We start from the raw sequence: 17,872 nt of genomic DNA on the forward strand, positions 1-17,872 counted from the left end.
GGGAACCGACAGTAGCGGAGACCAAGAGGTGCCTTTTTCAATCGCAGACACACATGCACAAACAGTCATGGGCGGATTATGAGCCGCCGAGCCCCTCCAGGGCACAGACAGAAGGCCCCGCCCCCCCCCCCCCCCCCCACGCACTCCTACATCGAGTTAGAAAGACTGCAAACGACACCGGTGAGTTTTTGAGTCTTTTTGTGATCGTTGAGTCTCTCTGCGTCCATTTGTGTTTATTTATTTTTGATCTCTTTATGGTCATATTGTGTCTATTTGTGTTCATTTTGTATCACTACTTTGTTGGTTTGCGACTCCTTCCAGTCATTTCTAACCTCCTTGTCATTGTTTTCAGTCGTATTCAGTCTCTTTGTCGTTTGTTATAAGCAATTTTTACTGCCCTTATGATATTTGGCTGGACTACAACAGTGGGTCCGGCCCGATTAACGCAAATATCTTTCAACCTCGGTCGACGGATCTCTGTGACTTCTTGTGTCTGTTTCAAATTAAAAGCCCTAATTTCAAATTAAAAGACCTCAAGCGTTTCATACACGCCATTTTAAGTCTCTAAATAGTTGTTTTGAGTAATTTTGAGTAACCTTATTATTATAATATTTGGCTGGACTTTAATAACTTTAATAACGATATAAATCCGCAAATATTTGACATGCTTGGTCGGCCAAATGCAGCGATTTCCTGGTTCTGTTTCAAATTAAAAGCCCTAATTTCAAATTAAAAGGCCGATAGCATTTCATACACTGTCCGGCCGCATGCTAGGTTTTCACCTCGTCTTGGTTTTAGGAATTGTGAGTCTATTTATAGTTGTTTTCAGCCATTATGATTCTGTCAAGGTTTTCCAAAGTCATTTCGTAGCAGTTGAGTCCGTTTAAGTTTCTTTGTAGTCGTTTTGAGTCAGTTTTCACCTCTTTGTTATTGTTCTGTGCCTCTTTCTGTTGATTTGATTGACAAACAATAAATGTTGAGAGTCTCTTTGAACAAAGGATCCGGACCGGGTGTCCCCACTTACTCATCGGGGTCCTTATATCTGTGACTCACGGGGGCCGTTCAGTAATCCTTCCATGCAAACAGTCATATGCACGGAGATGCGCGCGCGCACACACACACACACACACACACACTACACACACACACACACACACACACACACACACACACACACACACACACACACACACTCGCTCTCACGAGAAAAATTAGTAACCATGATCACATGAAAAAATCTGGCAGGTCTAAAAAAAGAAAGAACCGAGAGAGGTTACATGTGAAATTTACAACATGTCATGTCGCTTCTCTGTAGCTGTAAACATCAGCAAAGTAAAGGGAGGACTGCCAGTTGCACACACAAACAGGGAACATGGACATCTAGACTGTAAACATTTCAATACACGGACGCACACGGCACTGTCCCAGTCAGCCCTCTACGATGACCTTTCATGCTGTCTCAAACACACACACACACACACACACACACACACACACACACACACACACACACACACACACACACACACATATACACAAGGCTTCAGCAAAGCTATGTTGTCATCAGTCCAAGCACACACACACACACACACACACACACACACACACACACACACACACACACACACACACACACACACACACATAGTGTAATAGTGCACATACACACACCGGGTGAAGCCTGACACTGGAGCATCCCAAACACACGTTACACAGTAGGAGCGTAAACTACATCGCTGGCCCCCTTTCCTCCCTCCCAGTCCGAACTGAGCATGCTCAGACTGCAACCCCCCCACCCCCGGTCCATCTTTAGATGCCCTCCAAGCTGATTTTTTTTTTTTCCCCACCAACCCCCCCTCCTCTCCATCTCTCTCTCTCTCTCTGCCTGCCCAGATGTTCACAGACCAGATCCAGAAAGCATCATGGGGACTTTTTTTTTTTCTTTTTTTTTCGATTTAATTATTCAGAGTCAAATTGTCAGAAGGAAGGCCGCAGAACCGAGGCGGGGAACTATGAGAAAGGAGCACACTGGGGAGGCGGTCCGTTACGAGAGAGGACATCGCCGAGTCAGAGTCCCGCCGTGTGAGATGAGAGGCCCACCGAAATAATGTACAAGTCCGGTTCTCATAAAGAAGCTTCGGCAGCTCGGCAAAGCTCACGTTTGTCCGCTTCCTCCTCCTTTTTCATCCTTTCACCCTCGTGTGGTTTCCTTCCTCTTCCCCTCCCTCCTGTTCTGCTTCCTCTCCTCCTCCCCCTCTTCCCCCAGTTAAGGCCATGGGAGGGCTGGACACAAGTGACGGATCAGGCCCGGATCCAGAGGACGAGATGGGATGGGCCCCGCCAGGACCTGAGCGCGGCAGGGAGGCGGCCGGCTGGCCGGCCTCGGTTGGGTCGGCAGAAGGGGGCCGATGATGAAGCCCTTTAAGGGACTCTGTTCGCCTGGAGAGGCGTGAGGGGGAAGGAGGGAAGGAAGGTTGGCGGTGGGGAGGTTGTAAGCAGTATCATCAGCAGATGGAGGGCTCTGGAGGGGCCCTTTAATGTACGATGGTTTGACAGTCACGTTTCGTTTTGTTGTTCTTTTATTTTTATTTTTTTGGTTCAGTTCACGAAGAGTAATTATCTCGGTTAGGATGATGGATTCCGTCAGGATAAGTGTGTGTGTGTGTTGATCGCTTTGATTGTTTCATCGGATTTGGTTTGCGTCTGTGTCCAGATACCCATGGCGGGACCACGAGATTTCCTGGAGACGGAGAGGACAGACAGACACGGAAAGACAGAGCGGGGGAAAAAATTTGCAAATCAAAAGATACAAATGGTGAAAATGTGACATTTTTAGCTTTTTGTGGTTTTAGTGAGCAACGTGTTAATTCTGTGTATATATATGTATATATTAGTGTCCTGCGACGAGATATCAATATGAGCAACCTGAAGTCAATAAACTTGTTTTTCTGTCGTATGACTACAAGTGTAGGGGTCGGCATGCAGTATGTTAAACATAGACCCAATTTTACTCATTTATTCATTCCTATATATATTAATTACTGCTCCTGTATATCCTCCAGTGTTGCGTTGGCTTTGCACTGATGCTAACACAAATGGTGAATAGTAAAATGTTCTTTTATACACACATGAAATCTATCTAATCGGATGGAATACTTATATAAAAGACAAACATCAGCTCCTGTATGTCCGTACACATATACACACATTTCTCCTGCAATAATTAGCATTCAGAGTGTGTGTGTGTGTGTGTGTGTGTTGTGTTTTTCACCTTGAACAGTATTCAGTGGGCCCAGTGGGTCAGTCAGTCAGAAGGATGTTCGGGGCAGGACCGATTGATCTCAAACCACGAGTCTATACAGCTGCAGACACACACAGACACGTGGGCGTGACGTTATTTTCTAGAAACGGCTGCCGAGGACACTTTCAACAGTCAAGATATTCAGCTTATAATAAAAAAAAAAACTAAAGTAATGTTCTTAAGCTGTGAGGGAAAACAGCTGAGAGAGTTTTTGCTAAAGTAACGCCTCCAGACTCCCACATGAGCATCATTAAATATATAAATGAGACCCGGGAGGACGCACCAGAGCGGCACACGCGCGTGCATTATTTTAAACTTTTCCACTTTCTCACTGTGTTTTATGGAAACGTTTGTCATGTTGACTAGTTTTGTTTTTGTGTGTGCGAAGGGAGAAGAGCCTTAATTAAAAAAAAAAGAAAAAAAGAAATCCATTTAAGTAACATAATCAGGGTTTTCCCAACTATTATAACACTCAGGTGCAGCAGCCAAAGTGTTTTTATTTTACAGCATCTTAGCGACTATATAACGCTTGTTTTACCAGTGTTTGGTGATCATCTATCGCAGACAATGCTTTTTTTTTTTTAAATAAATATTGTAATCACAATCATCCAAAATATGTGAAATTATATCGTTTTTAGTCAAATAACTGCCCACCACCCCCTGCCGTGGAAAACCATGATTTTGTAAAAATACCGCTTTACAAGTCAAAGTGTAAAGACGTGTCACCGCTATGATGTACTTAAAAATATAAAATAAGTATTTTTTTTTTTAGGTAAATAGCTAATAGCTAGTGGTGTTTACAGTATTTTATGTGAATATTGTTACCTACTGAAGTTAATTAATTCCAATAACCACATAAACTGTTGGGTGGTTTTATGCAAAAAAAGAAATGTTTTAAATAAAAAATTACTTTTAAAAGTTGACCATATGTTAAACAAACAGAGAAGCCGATCTTTTTAGATAAAAAAGTTTTGTTTCTGGCCAACAATTATTTTATTTTAAGAAATTCTGTGTATTTATTGTTTTTATTAGTATTTATTGCACAGCTACAGTTTATTTCTACATAATTCAGCCAGTACAGGGTTGCGTAGTGAGGCTGCAGCCGATCCGAGGAGACTCTGGCAAAGGCAAGTGCACCCTGAACAGGTTAGATAATGTGTGATTAATCAAATTATACAGACAGAATTACAGTAAACCTGGGACTTGAGGGGCCTTTTAGGGTCAGTGGACCCTCATTTCCGCCTTAATTAATCCAGCCTCATTTCCAAAAGCCAAACAAAAAAAATAAAATCCCTTTCAGTGTGTTTTTTGTCACCTAAACCCATGATAAAAAAGACGAAACACATCCAGTTGGTAACAGAAGGCATGATGGGAAAATGCCCACTCAGCCGTAGGCGCTAGCAGCTATCAGTCCTCTTCAGCCTGCTCTCATTTGTTTATGGTAATTATCCGCGGCTATCCAGCTAATCTGACAGTGATATATCAGTATTTAGAAATGCTACACGCAGCACCTTTATTATCCAATAATATAATATGAATAACCTCTAAATCAAAGGCAAAGCGAGTGCCGTCCATCTTTAAGGAACGTTTGTTTTTTTTACTGGAGCGCTATGAGTGGATTTAATTAGAGGAAGTGCAAAATTATATAATGGGCAGTGATTCAAATCTGCGTGTGTGTGTGTGTGTGTGTGTGTGTGTGTGTGTGTCAGTCACCTTTTGTGGTAGATGCAGAGGCACGGCAGTCTGGCTATGGTGTCCCCTTGCTGCAGTTCCTCTAGACAGATCACACACTCACCGGCATCCCTCGCCAACACATCATCTAAGGTGGCAGCCACACACACACACACACACACACACACACACACACACACACACACACACACAGAGAGAGAGAGCAGAAGACACATCAGTATGCACCAAAAACATCGACAAATTTCAGACTCCGACAGCATATCAAACGTGGCAGAGAGCAGCGGGGAAGAGCTGCTTGCTGCATTACACACAGTAGATACGGCAGTCGGTTTCTGCTCGTAGCGATTGGAAGTGCACACGGAGGAGTTTGGAGATGAATCAGGAGCCTCGGGTCTGTTTTGGCTTCTATCATATGGAAATTTACCGTTGATTATTTGTAACCCCCCCCCCCCTCCCCCGCCCTCTCCTCACACACACACACACACACAGACACACACACGTACTTAAAAGCGACAAATCACAACATCAGTTCTCAGGGCGCTCGGCATTGTCAGGTCGAGACCTCACAGCGTTACAGACAGAGAAAACCCAGCAATGAATCAGATCCCGCGTGGACGGGAACGGGAAGAAACCTCAGACAGAAACCAGGCGGGAGAGCGGAGAGAGAGAAGAGGAGCGTAGAGAAACAACAAACAGTAGTATGAGGAGGGAAAAGAGACGAGGGGAGGAGCTCAGTGCATCGTGGGAAAGTCTCCCCAGCAGCCTCGGCCTGCAGCAGCATATCCAAGAAGTGGTTCAAGGTCACCTGAGTCGGCCCGAACTTTAAACTTTAAGATCAAAACTGCTAATAAAGGTTAGTGTCGGTCTTCGTGTCCGTCCTCAGAACTTCAGTCGTGGGAGCACAACTCCTCCAGGTGAGCTTTGTCCTGAACACGCCTACACTTCCCTGTATGCGTAGGTGGGCGGGGCTTGCGGGCACATATATTTGCAGGAGAAACCGAGTTTGACACAAAACCGGGGACACCGACTGCGTCCAAAACTTTAGGATGTCCGAAGAAACACTTGATCTACCTGCAACAAACCTCACGTCACCTCTTCGTATCGACGGAAGTAATACCAAAAATCTAAAATAGCGGCAACCGTGGACGTAGAAGTAGAGAAGGAGCTTTAAGGATTACATGGCAACATCAGATCTTTATCGTGGATCTTGGCCATTAAGAGCTTCGTACATAAGGAATCTTGAATGCTATTCTCGATTTGACAGTGAGCCAAGCGAAGACAATATGGGAGAAATATGCTTCCGTCAGTGCTCTCGCTGCAGCATTTTGGATCAACGGCACACTTTTTTTTTTTTAAAGAGTTATTGGGACACGCTGACGATAAGGAATTACAACAGTCCAGCACGGAAGTCACAAATGCATGAGCTGAGACAGGATATTCAAAATTTGGCCAATATTGTGCAGCTTCACGAGGGTTAAAAGACATATCCTGGTCAAACATAACTCCAGTGGTGCTGGAGGCCAAAGCAATTCTGTCCAGACTAACTCTTTCATTAAATAGTCGGTTTCTGAAGCGTTTAGAGCCAAACACCTGCTAAATGCCTGAAAAATACCAACCCACTCCCGTGTCATATCTGAAATGCCACGGGAGGCCCACCTGTTTGATCCGACAGCCCCATTTAATGTCAGAAATTGCATTGTTTTTCTTTCGTTTGTCAAATCTGGAAATTTCTAACAGATTGGAGAAAGCGAGTCAATAAAAGAAAGGACACGCATATAATAGGCAACGTTTACTCGACCCGCCACATATCGATCTTCTACGTGAAGTGCTAATCCTCCAAATCTTTTGAGTCGCTGTTGGTTTTTTCAGCCTCTAAAAAAAAAAAAAAAAAAAAAAAAAAACACCTCGTTTCACATCTGCTGCTGTTTTAACTCCGACACGAACACAACAGTGTGAGAACGGCTGGTTGGTGAAGCGGCGGCAGAAACACAGCTTTTAATCCGCGCTGACTCAATTAGGAGCCCCGGCCGGTCGCAGCTTGTCACCAATTATCTGCTTGATTTTTTTTTTTTTTTTTGGTGTCATCTTCGGTGTTAACCTGCTGACCGGGTTGTATTTCACCGCATGTCCTTCTGCCTCTGACTTCTCAACATTAACATGAACTCGCTTCTCTTTGTGTATTCAGCCTTGAACGTAAAGATTAATTTTATGACGCGTTTTATTTTTACTACTTTCCATTAAAACATTTCAATTTGGAGTTTTCACATTTTGATGACTTCAGTGTAAGCTGACATATTGCATATATATATATTATATAAAGTATATTTATCATAATTAGAGCATCGTTTTATGAGGTAGTTGGCGGGTGGAACAGCGGAGCGAAGGAGCGATTCGTTGAGCATCATAAAGCCCACAGCTTTCTGATGAAATAGAAAAAAGGCACTTCAGCAACCCCGTGAGTAATGGCCATGATCGACAACTTCTTGACCCTCCTCCCCGACGACACAGGAATTCACCAACGAATGCGACGGATGACGGGTCCGGCTCGTACTTGCCGAGCTATTTGCTCAAGAATCTGAACATCAGTCTTTTTACCTGATGATGGCGATCAATGAAAAGTCATCACAATTAATTCTCTCGAGCCACGAATGTCAAAAGAAAATGTAGCTAATGAAAAGCTGTATTGTTTGCTATCATAAAATTGTATATGTATTTGTGAAAGAAATGAATGTGTGAAGTCCTTTGAAAAGCAGTAATAGTGGTAAAGGCAGCGCTCCAATAACTGCATTTGCTTCACACCTCAACCAGATTAAGCGATTCAGTCACTGCTGCTCCGCCGCAGAGGGAAACCTCATTAACCAGATTCATCTGAACAACATCACATTGAGTTGATGATGGACAAAAAGGGATCATGTTTTTATCTGTAGATGGATAGATGGATGGATGGATGGATGGATGGATGGATGGATGGATGGATGGATGGATGATGGATGGATGGATGGATGGATGGATGGATGATGGATGGATGGATGGATGGATGGATGGATAGATAGATAGATAGATAGATAGATAGATAGATAGATAGATAGATAGATAGATAGATAGATAGATAGATAGATAGATAGATAGATAGATAGATAGATAGATAGATAGATAGATAGATATAAAGATAGATAGATATAAAGATAGATAGATAGATAGATATAAAGATAGATAGATATAAAGATAGATAGACAGATAGATAGATAGATAGATAGATAGATAGATAGATAGATAGATAGATAGATAGATAGATAGATAGATAGATATAAAGATAGATAGATAGATAGATAGATAGATAGATAGATAGATAGATAGATAGATAGATAGATAGATAGATAGATAGATAGATAGATATAAAGATAGATAGATAGATAGATAGATAGATAGATAGATAGATAGATAGATAGATAGATAGATAGATAGATAGATAGATAGATAGATAGATATAAAGATAGATAGATAGATAGATATAAAGATAGATAGATAGATATAAAGATAGATAGATAGATAGATAGATAGATAGATAGATAGATAGATAGATAGATAGATAGATAGATAGATAGATATAAAGATAGATATAAAGATAGATAGATAGATAGATAGATAGATAGATAGATAGATAGATAGATAGATAGATAGATATAAAGATAGATAGATAGATAGATAGATAGATAGATAGATAGATAGATAGATAGATAGATAGATAGATATAAAGATAGATAGATAGATATAAAGATAGATAGATAGATAGATGGGGTTGACTGTGAGACGGAGTAAGAGACAGAACATATGCTGTGACTGTAAATCAGCTTAGTTCCTCAGCACACTCCCATAACCCTGCTCTTCTCCTCCTCCTCATCCCTCCCTCCCTCCCTCCTTCTATCTTTGTCTATCGCTCTCTCCTCTCTTCTATTGTTCACATCCCCCCCCCCCCCTCCACCCTCCACCCCTCCTCCTCCGCTGAAAACACACAGGATCTCTCCAACTGAGTGCTCCGGATTAAATCGCAGGGAATCTACGTCCTCTGTCTGATAACAAGACGGCAGCTCTCCTCATCCCTCCTCCACCACCTCTCCTCTTCCTATTTTTCAAATTTCCTGTTAGCCGGCAAATCAAACCAGGAAACACTCGGGAGATTAATCAACTGCCAAAAAGTCAGCACGGCCCATTTAGTGACACGCTTTTTTTTTTTTTTTTTTTTTGCAGCAAGTGCAGAGTGTATTAAATTTAAAGTCAACACCTGACCCGAGCTTTGATAATCAACTTAAGAGGGTTGTTCAATCATGTTTCCTTCACCTGTGAAAATGCTTTAGAAAAATAAAAATTAAAAAATGAGGTCATCTGGATGAAGTTAGCGCTCTAACTCACCGCCGTCGCACCTCAGCCAGAATCGTCCGCGATCGATCGCCGCTGCAGCCGCGAGGCTTTTAATCAGATCAGCGTGTCGCCGCCGTTCCAGCTAACAGCCACCGACTCCCGCTGAATTTTTGGGAGCTGATTGTATCATTTTAACGTTAACTTATGAAGCCTTTCAGGATCTTTGCAGCTACGCTAGTGAGCACTTGACCCCTCATCTACCACCCGAAATCCAGTTTATAGAAGCTGGAAATAGGTCATTGCAGTAGATAATGTCCTGTACTACTGTGAAGTTGAAAGACCTGCTGGTGGTCTCTGGAGGCCTCAATGTTCACATTTGAAGACACCGAGAGGTTTGAGGATTTGTTAACGAGTCCTTTAAGTTAAAAACAAAACAAACAAAAAATTACATTGTTTGTCTGTAACCTCTAGAAACATAAAAAGAACAACTTTTTCTGACTTCCATATCTGCACGGTGAGGGTTTGGATGAGTTTAGACGGAGCAACGACTTTTCAAAACAAAACAAAAACAACAAAAAAAGGATCATTATTTGGATTAAAATGTGTGCTTATTTTGAATGTTATGTTAGCTTCATCCTTATGATTACAAAATTACAAAATTGCGGTTCGGGTTACTTAACAACTGTGGTGTCGCCCAGCTGGAAAACGGGAAAAGAACGGTGATCTCTCAAAGGATGCGTCACCGTCATGACTACAGCGGCCACTCGAGGGTGTCGTCCTGAACGTAACATACTTAAAATTGTAAATCATTTTGTTTTGAGGACAACTGAAACGATCGATTCTGTCTTTCTACTTCAGAGAACAGCCTCGTATTTTTTTTTTGTTTTTGTTTCTAATAGTTCCTTTTTAAATCGGTTTCACACACCAGTTAACATTTCAGAAAATACTTTGCTTAAAAAAATTAAAAAAAAAATACTTATTTTGATATTGAAGTTCATTTTCATTTCATTTAACGAGGTCGCGTCATCCGCCCCTCCGTCCTCTCTGGATTCACTAAATATAAGTGCCGCTTTCCCGGGTCTCTCAATCATCGGCTCTCCCCTCACCTGCCTGCCTCACTCCTGACTTTCAGCTGCCTCTCCTTGCCAACAGACATTTGGCATCCAGCACCTTCACATCAACACGACTTAGGAGGAGTTGCTCTTTGCTTCCCTGAATCACGGCACTGAATTCCCTTTTCCTTATTTCGCGTCTCCTCTCTTTGTCCTCCGGTGACCCGAGACGCAAGAGGCAAAACGCCGCGTCTCTCACCTTCCCCGTTACCTTTCTACGTCCTGGCGCTAACCCTTCCCGACTCCCCTGCCTGAGCGTGGCCTCCGTCTGGCTCTGTGGGCGACGGGGCTATATTTAGTGGGACGGCATTAAAATATCATCATGAAGTCGAAGTCAGAGCCCAGAAAAGATCCGGCGGTCAGCTCACGTGGACTCTTCTGCGCTTTCTTTAACCCTCTCCTGCTCGGCGCACGCAGTGCAGACCCTTTTAGGTTAGGTTTATGTTGTTTTTTTTTAAATCATCTTATTACTTACTGACCAGCAGTATCAGATTGCTCCAAGTAAATCTTTAATGACAGTTAGACTGAGAAACGCTGAACAAGGTTTGGATACACGAGGTAGGGCAGCTTGTAAGTGCCCGACTCAGCGCTTTCCTCGTCCGTCGTCACACCTGCATTCAAAGGTTTCACTGCTGCACCTTGGTCTCGCCAGTCTTTTCCTTCTAAGTGCGCGTTTGAAAAAGGCGCCGACTCGCGGGAAGGACTCTGTGCTTATGTAAATATACTTCATTTAGCTCCGCAGCCGTATGTTGTGATGTTCCACCGCTGCCGAGGATGAGAAAGCTAACCACGCTGGCGTAACGTTGACCTCGTTTCGGTGTGGCCGACGCAGATGCAGCGAGATGCAGCTACCGGCACCAGACTGAAATAAATAAACAACCCCAATGTCTGACTGTAGAAGTTAACTTATCGGCGCAAAGTTTAAGTTAATTAGCCGAAATAAATGCATACAGCTGGCCCCAAGTAAATACTGAGAGAGGAGAGTTTTGAGATTTATTTTGTGGATGCTCCGGCGAGTTTTCCCCGACGTGTCTCTTGTATTGACGGTCGCCAGTCCTGATGTCGTGTCTACCAGATTCGATGCAACAGAAGAAGTGAAGCACAACAAACGCTGCATCCATTTTAATCATAGCAGCATCGTAGTGAATGGTTCCAGTTCACTGCCGAAAGGTTGAAATCTTTATGAATAGAGAGTACAATTGACTGTGATATAAAGTGTACTGAATGCTAAGCAGAAGTGTTAAGAGCATGAAAAAAATTAAAAAAACCACACCACAGGAGCCTTTTACTTCAGCGTACGTTTCTCCCCGTATGCAGACGACGCGGTGCCGATAATCGCAGTCAGCCGGGGCCCTTTGGGTGTCCAATTATATTCCTGCCGTTATTGAACAGTCGACGCGTGTGCGAGATGTTCCGACGTACGCCAGTCACCGGGCCCAGGTGATTGACAACGGACCCCAGAGCATGCTGGGATACGAGATAAGCGCGGCCCATTTTGTGCGTCTCAGAAACTCAAGAGAGCAGAGACGGAGGAAGGCAGAGGGAAGAAAGAAATTACGGCGAGATTACACAGCGGGAACAGACAGACGGACTCACAGGAGGAGCGAGGGACGGAGGGAGAATGAGAGAGAGTAATTTGCTGGAAATAAAGAGTGACAGGACGGACAGGAGCTGCAGCAAAAAAAAAAAAAAAAAAAGAGGAATTATGGGAGAGTTTCTCCTTTTGCCCTCTCTCCTCTCATCCGTTATCAGCCATCGGGGCACTCCATCATTCTGGATCCCATCTTCCTTAAGACAGTTTCACTCTCTGCTCTCCGTCTCTGTCACTCACTCCTCAGTCTGCTGCCGGCTTCAAACTTTACAGTATTTTTTTTTTTTTTTTTTTCCCACTGCTCTGGCCTTGTGGGCCTCGTTGACAGCCACTCGCGATGCTGTAAAGATTACTTCCCCGGCCCTCCCAGCCTCTCAACAACTTCACATGATTTAGTTGTCGTTACTATCACAAACACATGGCTGAACACGCACGCAAGACCTCTCCGCGAGGTGATCCGACGCACATGTGCACAATCTGGAGTCCCGACGAGTGAGTGTCAATCAGCGAGTTGATCTGGGGGGGCGCGGGGGGGGGGGGGGGGGGGGGGGGGGGCAACGAACAGACGTCTGTCAATCGCGACCGGGAGCGTCAGCCCGCACTGCAGCAGCTTTTATGTACTCTTTTTTTTTTTTTTTTTTTTTTTTTTATCTCGTTCATAAATAGCCCCGAGTCATAAACACAAAGGATGTTAGGATCTTGGGCATCATCCCTCAAAACTTGGGAAGATTTGGCTTTTTATTTAAAAAAAAAAAATTTTTAAAAAAGGGAAACTTGACCGACTCTGGAGCCTCAGTATCAAAAACAATTTGGATACTTTGTGGGCACTTTATGCTCATTGATAGTAGTTTATGTTTCACCGCCAGGTTTGGGAATGTTTGCATGCTTCAACCTGCGGTAATGTTTTAAAGCCACACGGTAACGCTTCTTTCTTAAAGTCTGGTAGCCAGAGTTGGAATCGTGTGGCCAAAATTGTACTAAATTGTGGATAACTTGGGCATTTATTCCAGATATATTTTTGTATTATGTAAATTTAACTTACATGAACCCAAGGAACAATATTTGTTTCCTTTTCAGGGGGCTAACGGGGATCTAAGCAGATACTTAAATGTGATTGTGTTGCGCACTTTTATCGACTGATACTTCTGGTCACATCTTCAGTGACGTTCCTGGACTCATCGGGTGTTTTGGGTCTTTCAACAGACTCCTCCAGGTGACCCAGCTTGGTGCGGATCAGGACCGACCTCGTGATCAGACGGCGATCTACCATTTATTAATTGATCAAATGAACTGTTCTCTCGTTTGTGTCCCCGGTTGGATCGGGTCTCTGACAGTACGCTCGTTGGGTCTGGGTAGGTTACAGGTTCATTTTAGAGTCTCCTCGTTTTATCTTATCTGTGTCTTTGTGTGCATTAGTGTCCCAAACCGCATTTACCACCCCGTGCATTTGTCTTTCACTCGAACGAAGGGTGCGACAGTTTGATTGATTGAACTGCAAAGGACTCATTTTTCTTTCACCGCAGAAAACAAAAGGTGTTTTTTGGTTGTAAATTGTACAAATAGCACAGCAGAGGGGTTCAAACCTCGTCACTTTGGGCAAAACCGCCGTACGGTAATGTCAATTTCTTTAAACGTGTTGATGTATCCTTTCATAAAACACTCTGCTGGTGTTTTAATCATCCAACTGGGATATTAGAAGGATGTTGTTCTCTCATGGGTCGGTTTATCAGTTTCAGGATCCACTGCGAACCAACGGCAGCTGTAATTCCTCCGAAACAAGTGAAGGTGTAATAGATTAGCGGTCACGAAACTGAATCAGTCAACTGGTGGTTGAAAAGCAGGGAGAAAGGGAGGCGGGCGGCGCGGAGACGGTGACAGATGAGCGACCAGGGCAGCACGGAGCAGACGATCAATACAGCAAAATAAAAGAGCCTGACATGCCTGGCTCTGTTATCCACCGGCGGGACCACGGCCGAGCATTAACCTCCAAGGTTATTGATGACAACCTTCATTTACATGACTGCGCACTAAATGCAATTCCAAAACGGCGAGTTCAAAGTTCTCAGATTAAACCTCAAGCACCTGAACTCAGACCTTTTGTAAGTAGAATGTTAAAAACAGAACGGTCAGCATATAAAACTTCGTCATCTCGTCCGATTCATTTCGAGAAATGTATTGATTAAAATGCAAAAGGATCGAGAGAGTAAGAGAGCAAGTGCCATAAATTTGGATCCGGGAACTGCAAGAACAGTGAAATCTGGTGTGCAGCGGTGTTGCAAATTTCGATTATGAAAACTAATCATCCACTCAGATCTGCTGTTGCATCGTCGCTCTGTTTGTCCTTTTTTTTTTTTTTTTTTTTATCCTCCCGGTCTGACAACAAGCAGATAAATTCTTCGAGTAGATTTTGTCTCTATATTTTCACCAGCAGTTTCAGTTTCTGCGGCAGCATTCGATGTCTGTCATTGCTGATGCTAACGCCAACAATCCAGTTCTTTTATTTGTTCCAACATAAAGCAGAATTTCTCCTTTCTTAAGTGCCGCACATTTCTTAAATGGCTTGTAATACAGTTAAAGAAACAATTCTGTTTAGTTTTTTTAAGTTTTTTTTAGCCTCTTGTTATTGCCATTAATGAGGCTATTGTTGCTCCATAAGTCAAGCTGACTGCACTCTCCATTCGGAAAATGAGGATTCATACAAAATTTGAGATTTGGCATTTCAAGCAAAAATAGTAATCAAAAATCGCTCTGAACTATTCAACTGTCAATCCACTATTCTGTTCTTCTTTTCCTTTTGTTTGATGGCGGCTGGCAGACAGCTTTTATGTGCATTACCGCCACCTTCTGACGGGAGTAAGGCATTACAAGCAGGCGGCAGTAAAACCAGGAAGAAATAAGGAGGGACGACAGTCGCACATGCTTATGGATTTTTATATCATATATTATAATAGTGTTATCTATCAATGTGAGGAAGGTTAAATCCACACAGATCGGACGTTTTTGTGCCAATTGTTTTCCCAGTCAGGACTTTTTAATGGACGAACTAAAATTGTGCACAAAGGTGCAGCAACAGGACCACATTTAAGTCCACAACATTCGACAACTTTTAACGGCAGCCTTAACTGACCGGATGTCGTGGAAATTCATCACGCACGGAGAAAACAACCAGCAAAGGGTTCGTGTCTCCGCGCCGCATGACATATTAAACCGGACCCGAGTTTAACACACGCTGTACCAGAGTTTATTCGAACCAAACGGCGGTTAATGCGACTGTACTTCAGGCTACGCTGCTGACTTCTAGCAGTCACACCTGTACTTTGCTGCTGCAGCAGAAGGACATCGAAGGCCCAAAAAATAGACACGCATAATGGCGTCAGATGGGACCCGTGACATCTTGTGAAACTAAAGATGTTCCATGTTACAGCAGGAGTTGATTGCCATTTGGGGGCTTTGCAGCGTCAGTTTGTGTTTGTATTTTCCAGAGCTGGATGACTGAGTGTGTCATGTTGTGTAAAGTCATCCCATGAATTTTTATGATTTTTCTCTCATTTCCTCTCATTCATATTTATTATAGTTTTTTTGGAAGGACTAGCTGGATAACACGCATCAGCCTGTAGACCCCACCCACCTCGTCATGAATATTTATCAGCGCAGCAGCAGAAACAGCAGCAGGAAACCTGGCACAACATCGAGACGGGGCCGATAAATATGCCCCCAAAAAAAAAATCAAAAAGAAAAGAAAAGAAAAGAAAAAGGTACATCATGTTGAAATACCCTGGGCCAAAAACCAGTTCATTATTGCCTGGCACACCAGCGAGCCTGGCTCCGACCACATCCAGCCCTCCTGCCTGTAAAGAAGAACAACACAAACACACAGTGCTTCTTCTTACCGTTGTAAGAGAGGCGAGGCTTGCTTAGACACATGATGAAGTGAACCTCCATTTCATTGGACGCCACAGACTTGGAGCAGACAGGACACTTGAATCCTGAAAAAGAAGAGAAATCAAAGATGAGTGTGTCAGAAATAAGCAAGCATCATCACGATCCGTATGGATGTAGCCTGTTTTTACCCCGTTGACAGCCTGCAACATCGTAAAAAAAAAAAACATTTAAAGAAAAGAGTACTTTTAATGGCTTTTACAATGTCCCTCAGATAAGCTGCTATACGTTCACTTTCAACTTCGATAAATCGTATGTCGCTTTTTTCGAGCTAATTTTGGACACGTCTCTGTCTGAGTTGCATGTGCCGCCGTAACTGGACGCTACCAATGGTGTGTGAGGCGTTTAGGGAACATCTGCAAACGACCTGGAGTACACTCTCCCCCTCTAAACTGCATGAAAACTAAAGCTCTGTATCACAATGTTTATTTACTGTTTTCTTAAAATGGATTTATCCAATTGGTAGGGGAAAAAAAAAAAAAAAAAAAAAAAAGCAGCATTCAAAAAAACGGTAGGAATCAAGACCCAGAGCTCATTTTTGATTTAGATAATTATATAAATCCATCTGTTAAGATAATAATCTAAAGTCCGGGAACCCTGATAATAAATTACCTGTCAACAGACCACTTAAATGTTGCCGTCCTAAAGACAAACCATTGACCATCTGAGTGCTCTCCGGCAGACAGCGCTGAGCGGCCTGGCTGTAAAAACGTTCAAGCGTTTCTCTCAAACGCTGTAATGCAGATTTTCATTATGACATTAAAATCTATTGTAAGTCAGAAATATAAAGAATAACCGGTGCCAGACGTAGTCTGAGGCATGAAATCATTTTCCTTTCACCTTCTTCAAAAAAGAAAAACTACTGAACCAGTACGAATTCTAAGCTGCTGCGTTAAGTGAAACAAGATCTAAAGGTCACCACGATGATTGGAGACAAACAGGCAATACAACCCGCTGCAGCACAAAGAAACAAGCCACTGTGACAGGGAGCTACTTCTAAATGAACAACGCTGCCCTTCAGTTTGCTGTGTTCGCGCTTGGAGGCCTGTTTTGATTTGAAACACTGGTTTGTTGGGTTCTGTATACATTTGTTGTGGTTTTTAACGATCCTGCAGGACGGACGGAGCTTTCGTTTCACTTCTGGATGCACTCACACCCTTTTCCACCCGGGAGGTGCCGGTAAACCCGACTCCGCCAGACTATGTCTCACAGTTTCACTTTCCTTCACTGCGATTACGGTCCGAATACGCTGCTCGTTTTTGGTGTTCGTTCCGCCACTTCCGAAGGGCGGACCAGTCAGCGACCGGCGTCGGGGGGGGGGGTTAAGCGAGTTTGTCCCGCCCCTCCTTCGCTGCGATTGGACGGCCGGTGACAGTGACGAGCGCAGCGTTAACTTTTCTCAACCGTCGGTGGGCGGAAACGTTCGGATTCGTCTTTAAAAAGTCATTTTTGGTGCTCGTAGGTAGTTGCAGTGGTGACAGAGCGTTGACCGGTTTAGACGCATGCTGATTGGTTAAAACGACCAATTATTATCATTATTATTATTATTATTATTATCTGATCGTTTTTGACTGTTTGAATGGGCGTCTATCGCAGCACGAGGTTTTTTTTTTGGAGCTAGCCCCTACTGGCCCTCCTCGGTATTGCACTTTGAGGCACTTCCGCATCGGCTGCCCTCTGAGACTACGTCCATTTAAAAAAAAAAAAAAAAAAATTGTTGTTATAAAGCTGTTATTTAGGTAGGAGTGAAAAATGTCAATTTTTTGCTGGCGTTTTTCCCAAACCTCCCTCTGCCCTGATGACACAGAGACTCGAGTGTCTCTGATCCACCGAGCTCAAGGTTGTTCATTATGTTCCTGCTGATTGAATACCGGCCCG

General features: G+C 43.3%; 1 protein-coding gene across 1 annotated transcript in view; it reads right to left on the reverse strand.

Moving 5' to 3' along the window:
* Positions 1–2,251: 2,251 nt before the first annotated feature.
* Positions 2,252–17,872, reverse strand: part of znrf1 (zinc and ring finger 1) — a 46,829-nt gene continuing 31,208 nt past the window's right edge. The window contains exons 2-5 of the mRNA XM_069162342.1: positions 15,946–16,041; positions 5,015–5,120; positions 3,272–3,362; positions 2,252–2,740 (exon numbers count right to left, since the gene is read on the reverse strand). Of these exons, the coding sequence (XP_069018443.1) occupies positions 3,305–3,362; positions 5,015–5,120; positions 15,946–16,041 (260 nt within the window). The 3' untranslated portion in view covers positions 2,252–2,740; positions 3,272–3,304. The remainder of the gene's footprint in view (positions 2,741–3,271; positions 3,363–5,014; positions 5,121–15,945; positions 16,042–17,872) is intronic.

The sequence above is a fragment of the Embiotoca jacksoni genome, unplaced genomic scaffold (assembly GCF_022577435.1).
Source record: "Embiotoca jacksoni isolate LCO1_2020_lvr unplaced genomic scaffold, fEmbJac1.0.p SCAF_3, whole genome shotgun sequence".
Taxonomy (NCBI): domain Eukaryota; kingdom Metazoa; phylum Chordata; class Actinopteri; family Embiotocidae; genus Embiotoca; species Embiotoca jacksoni.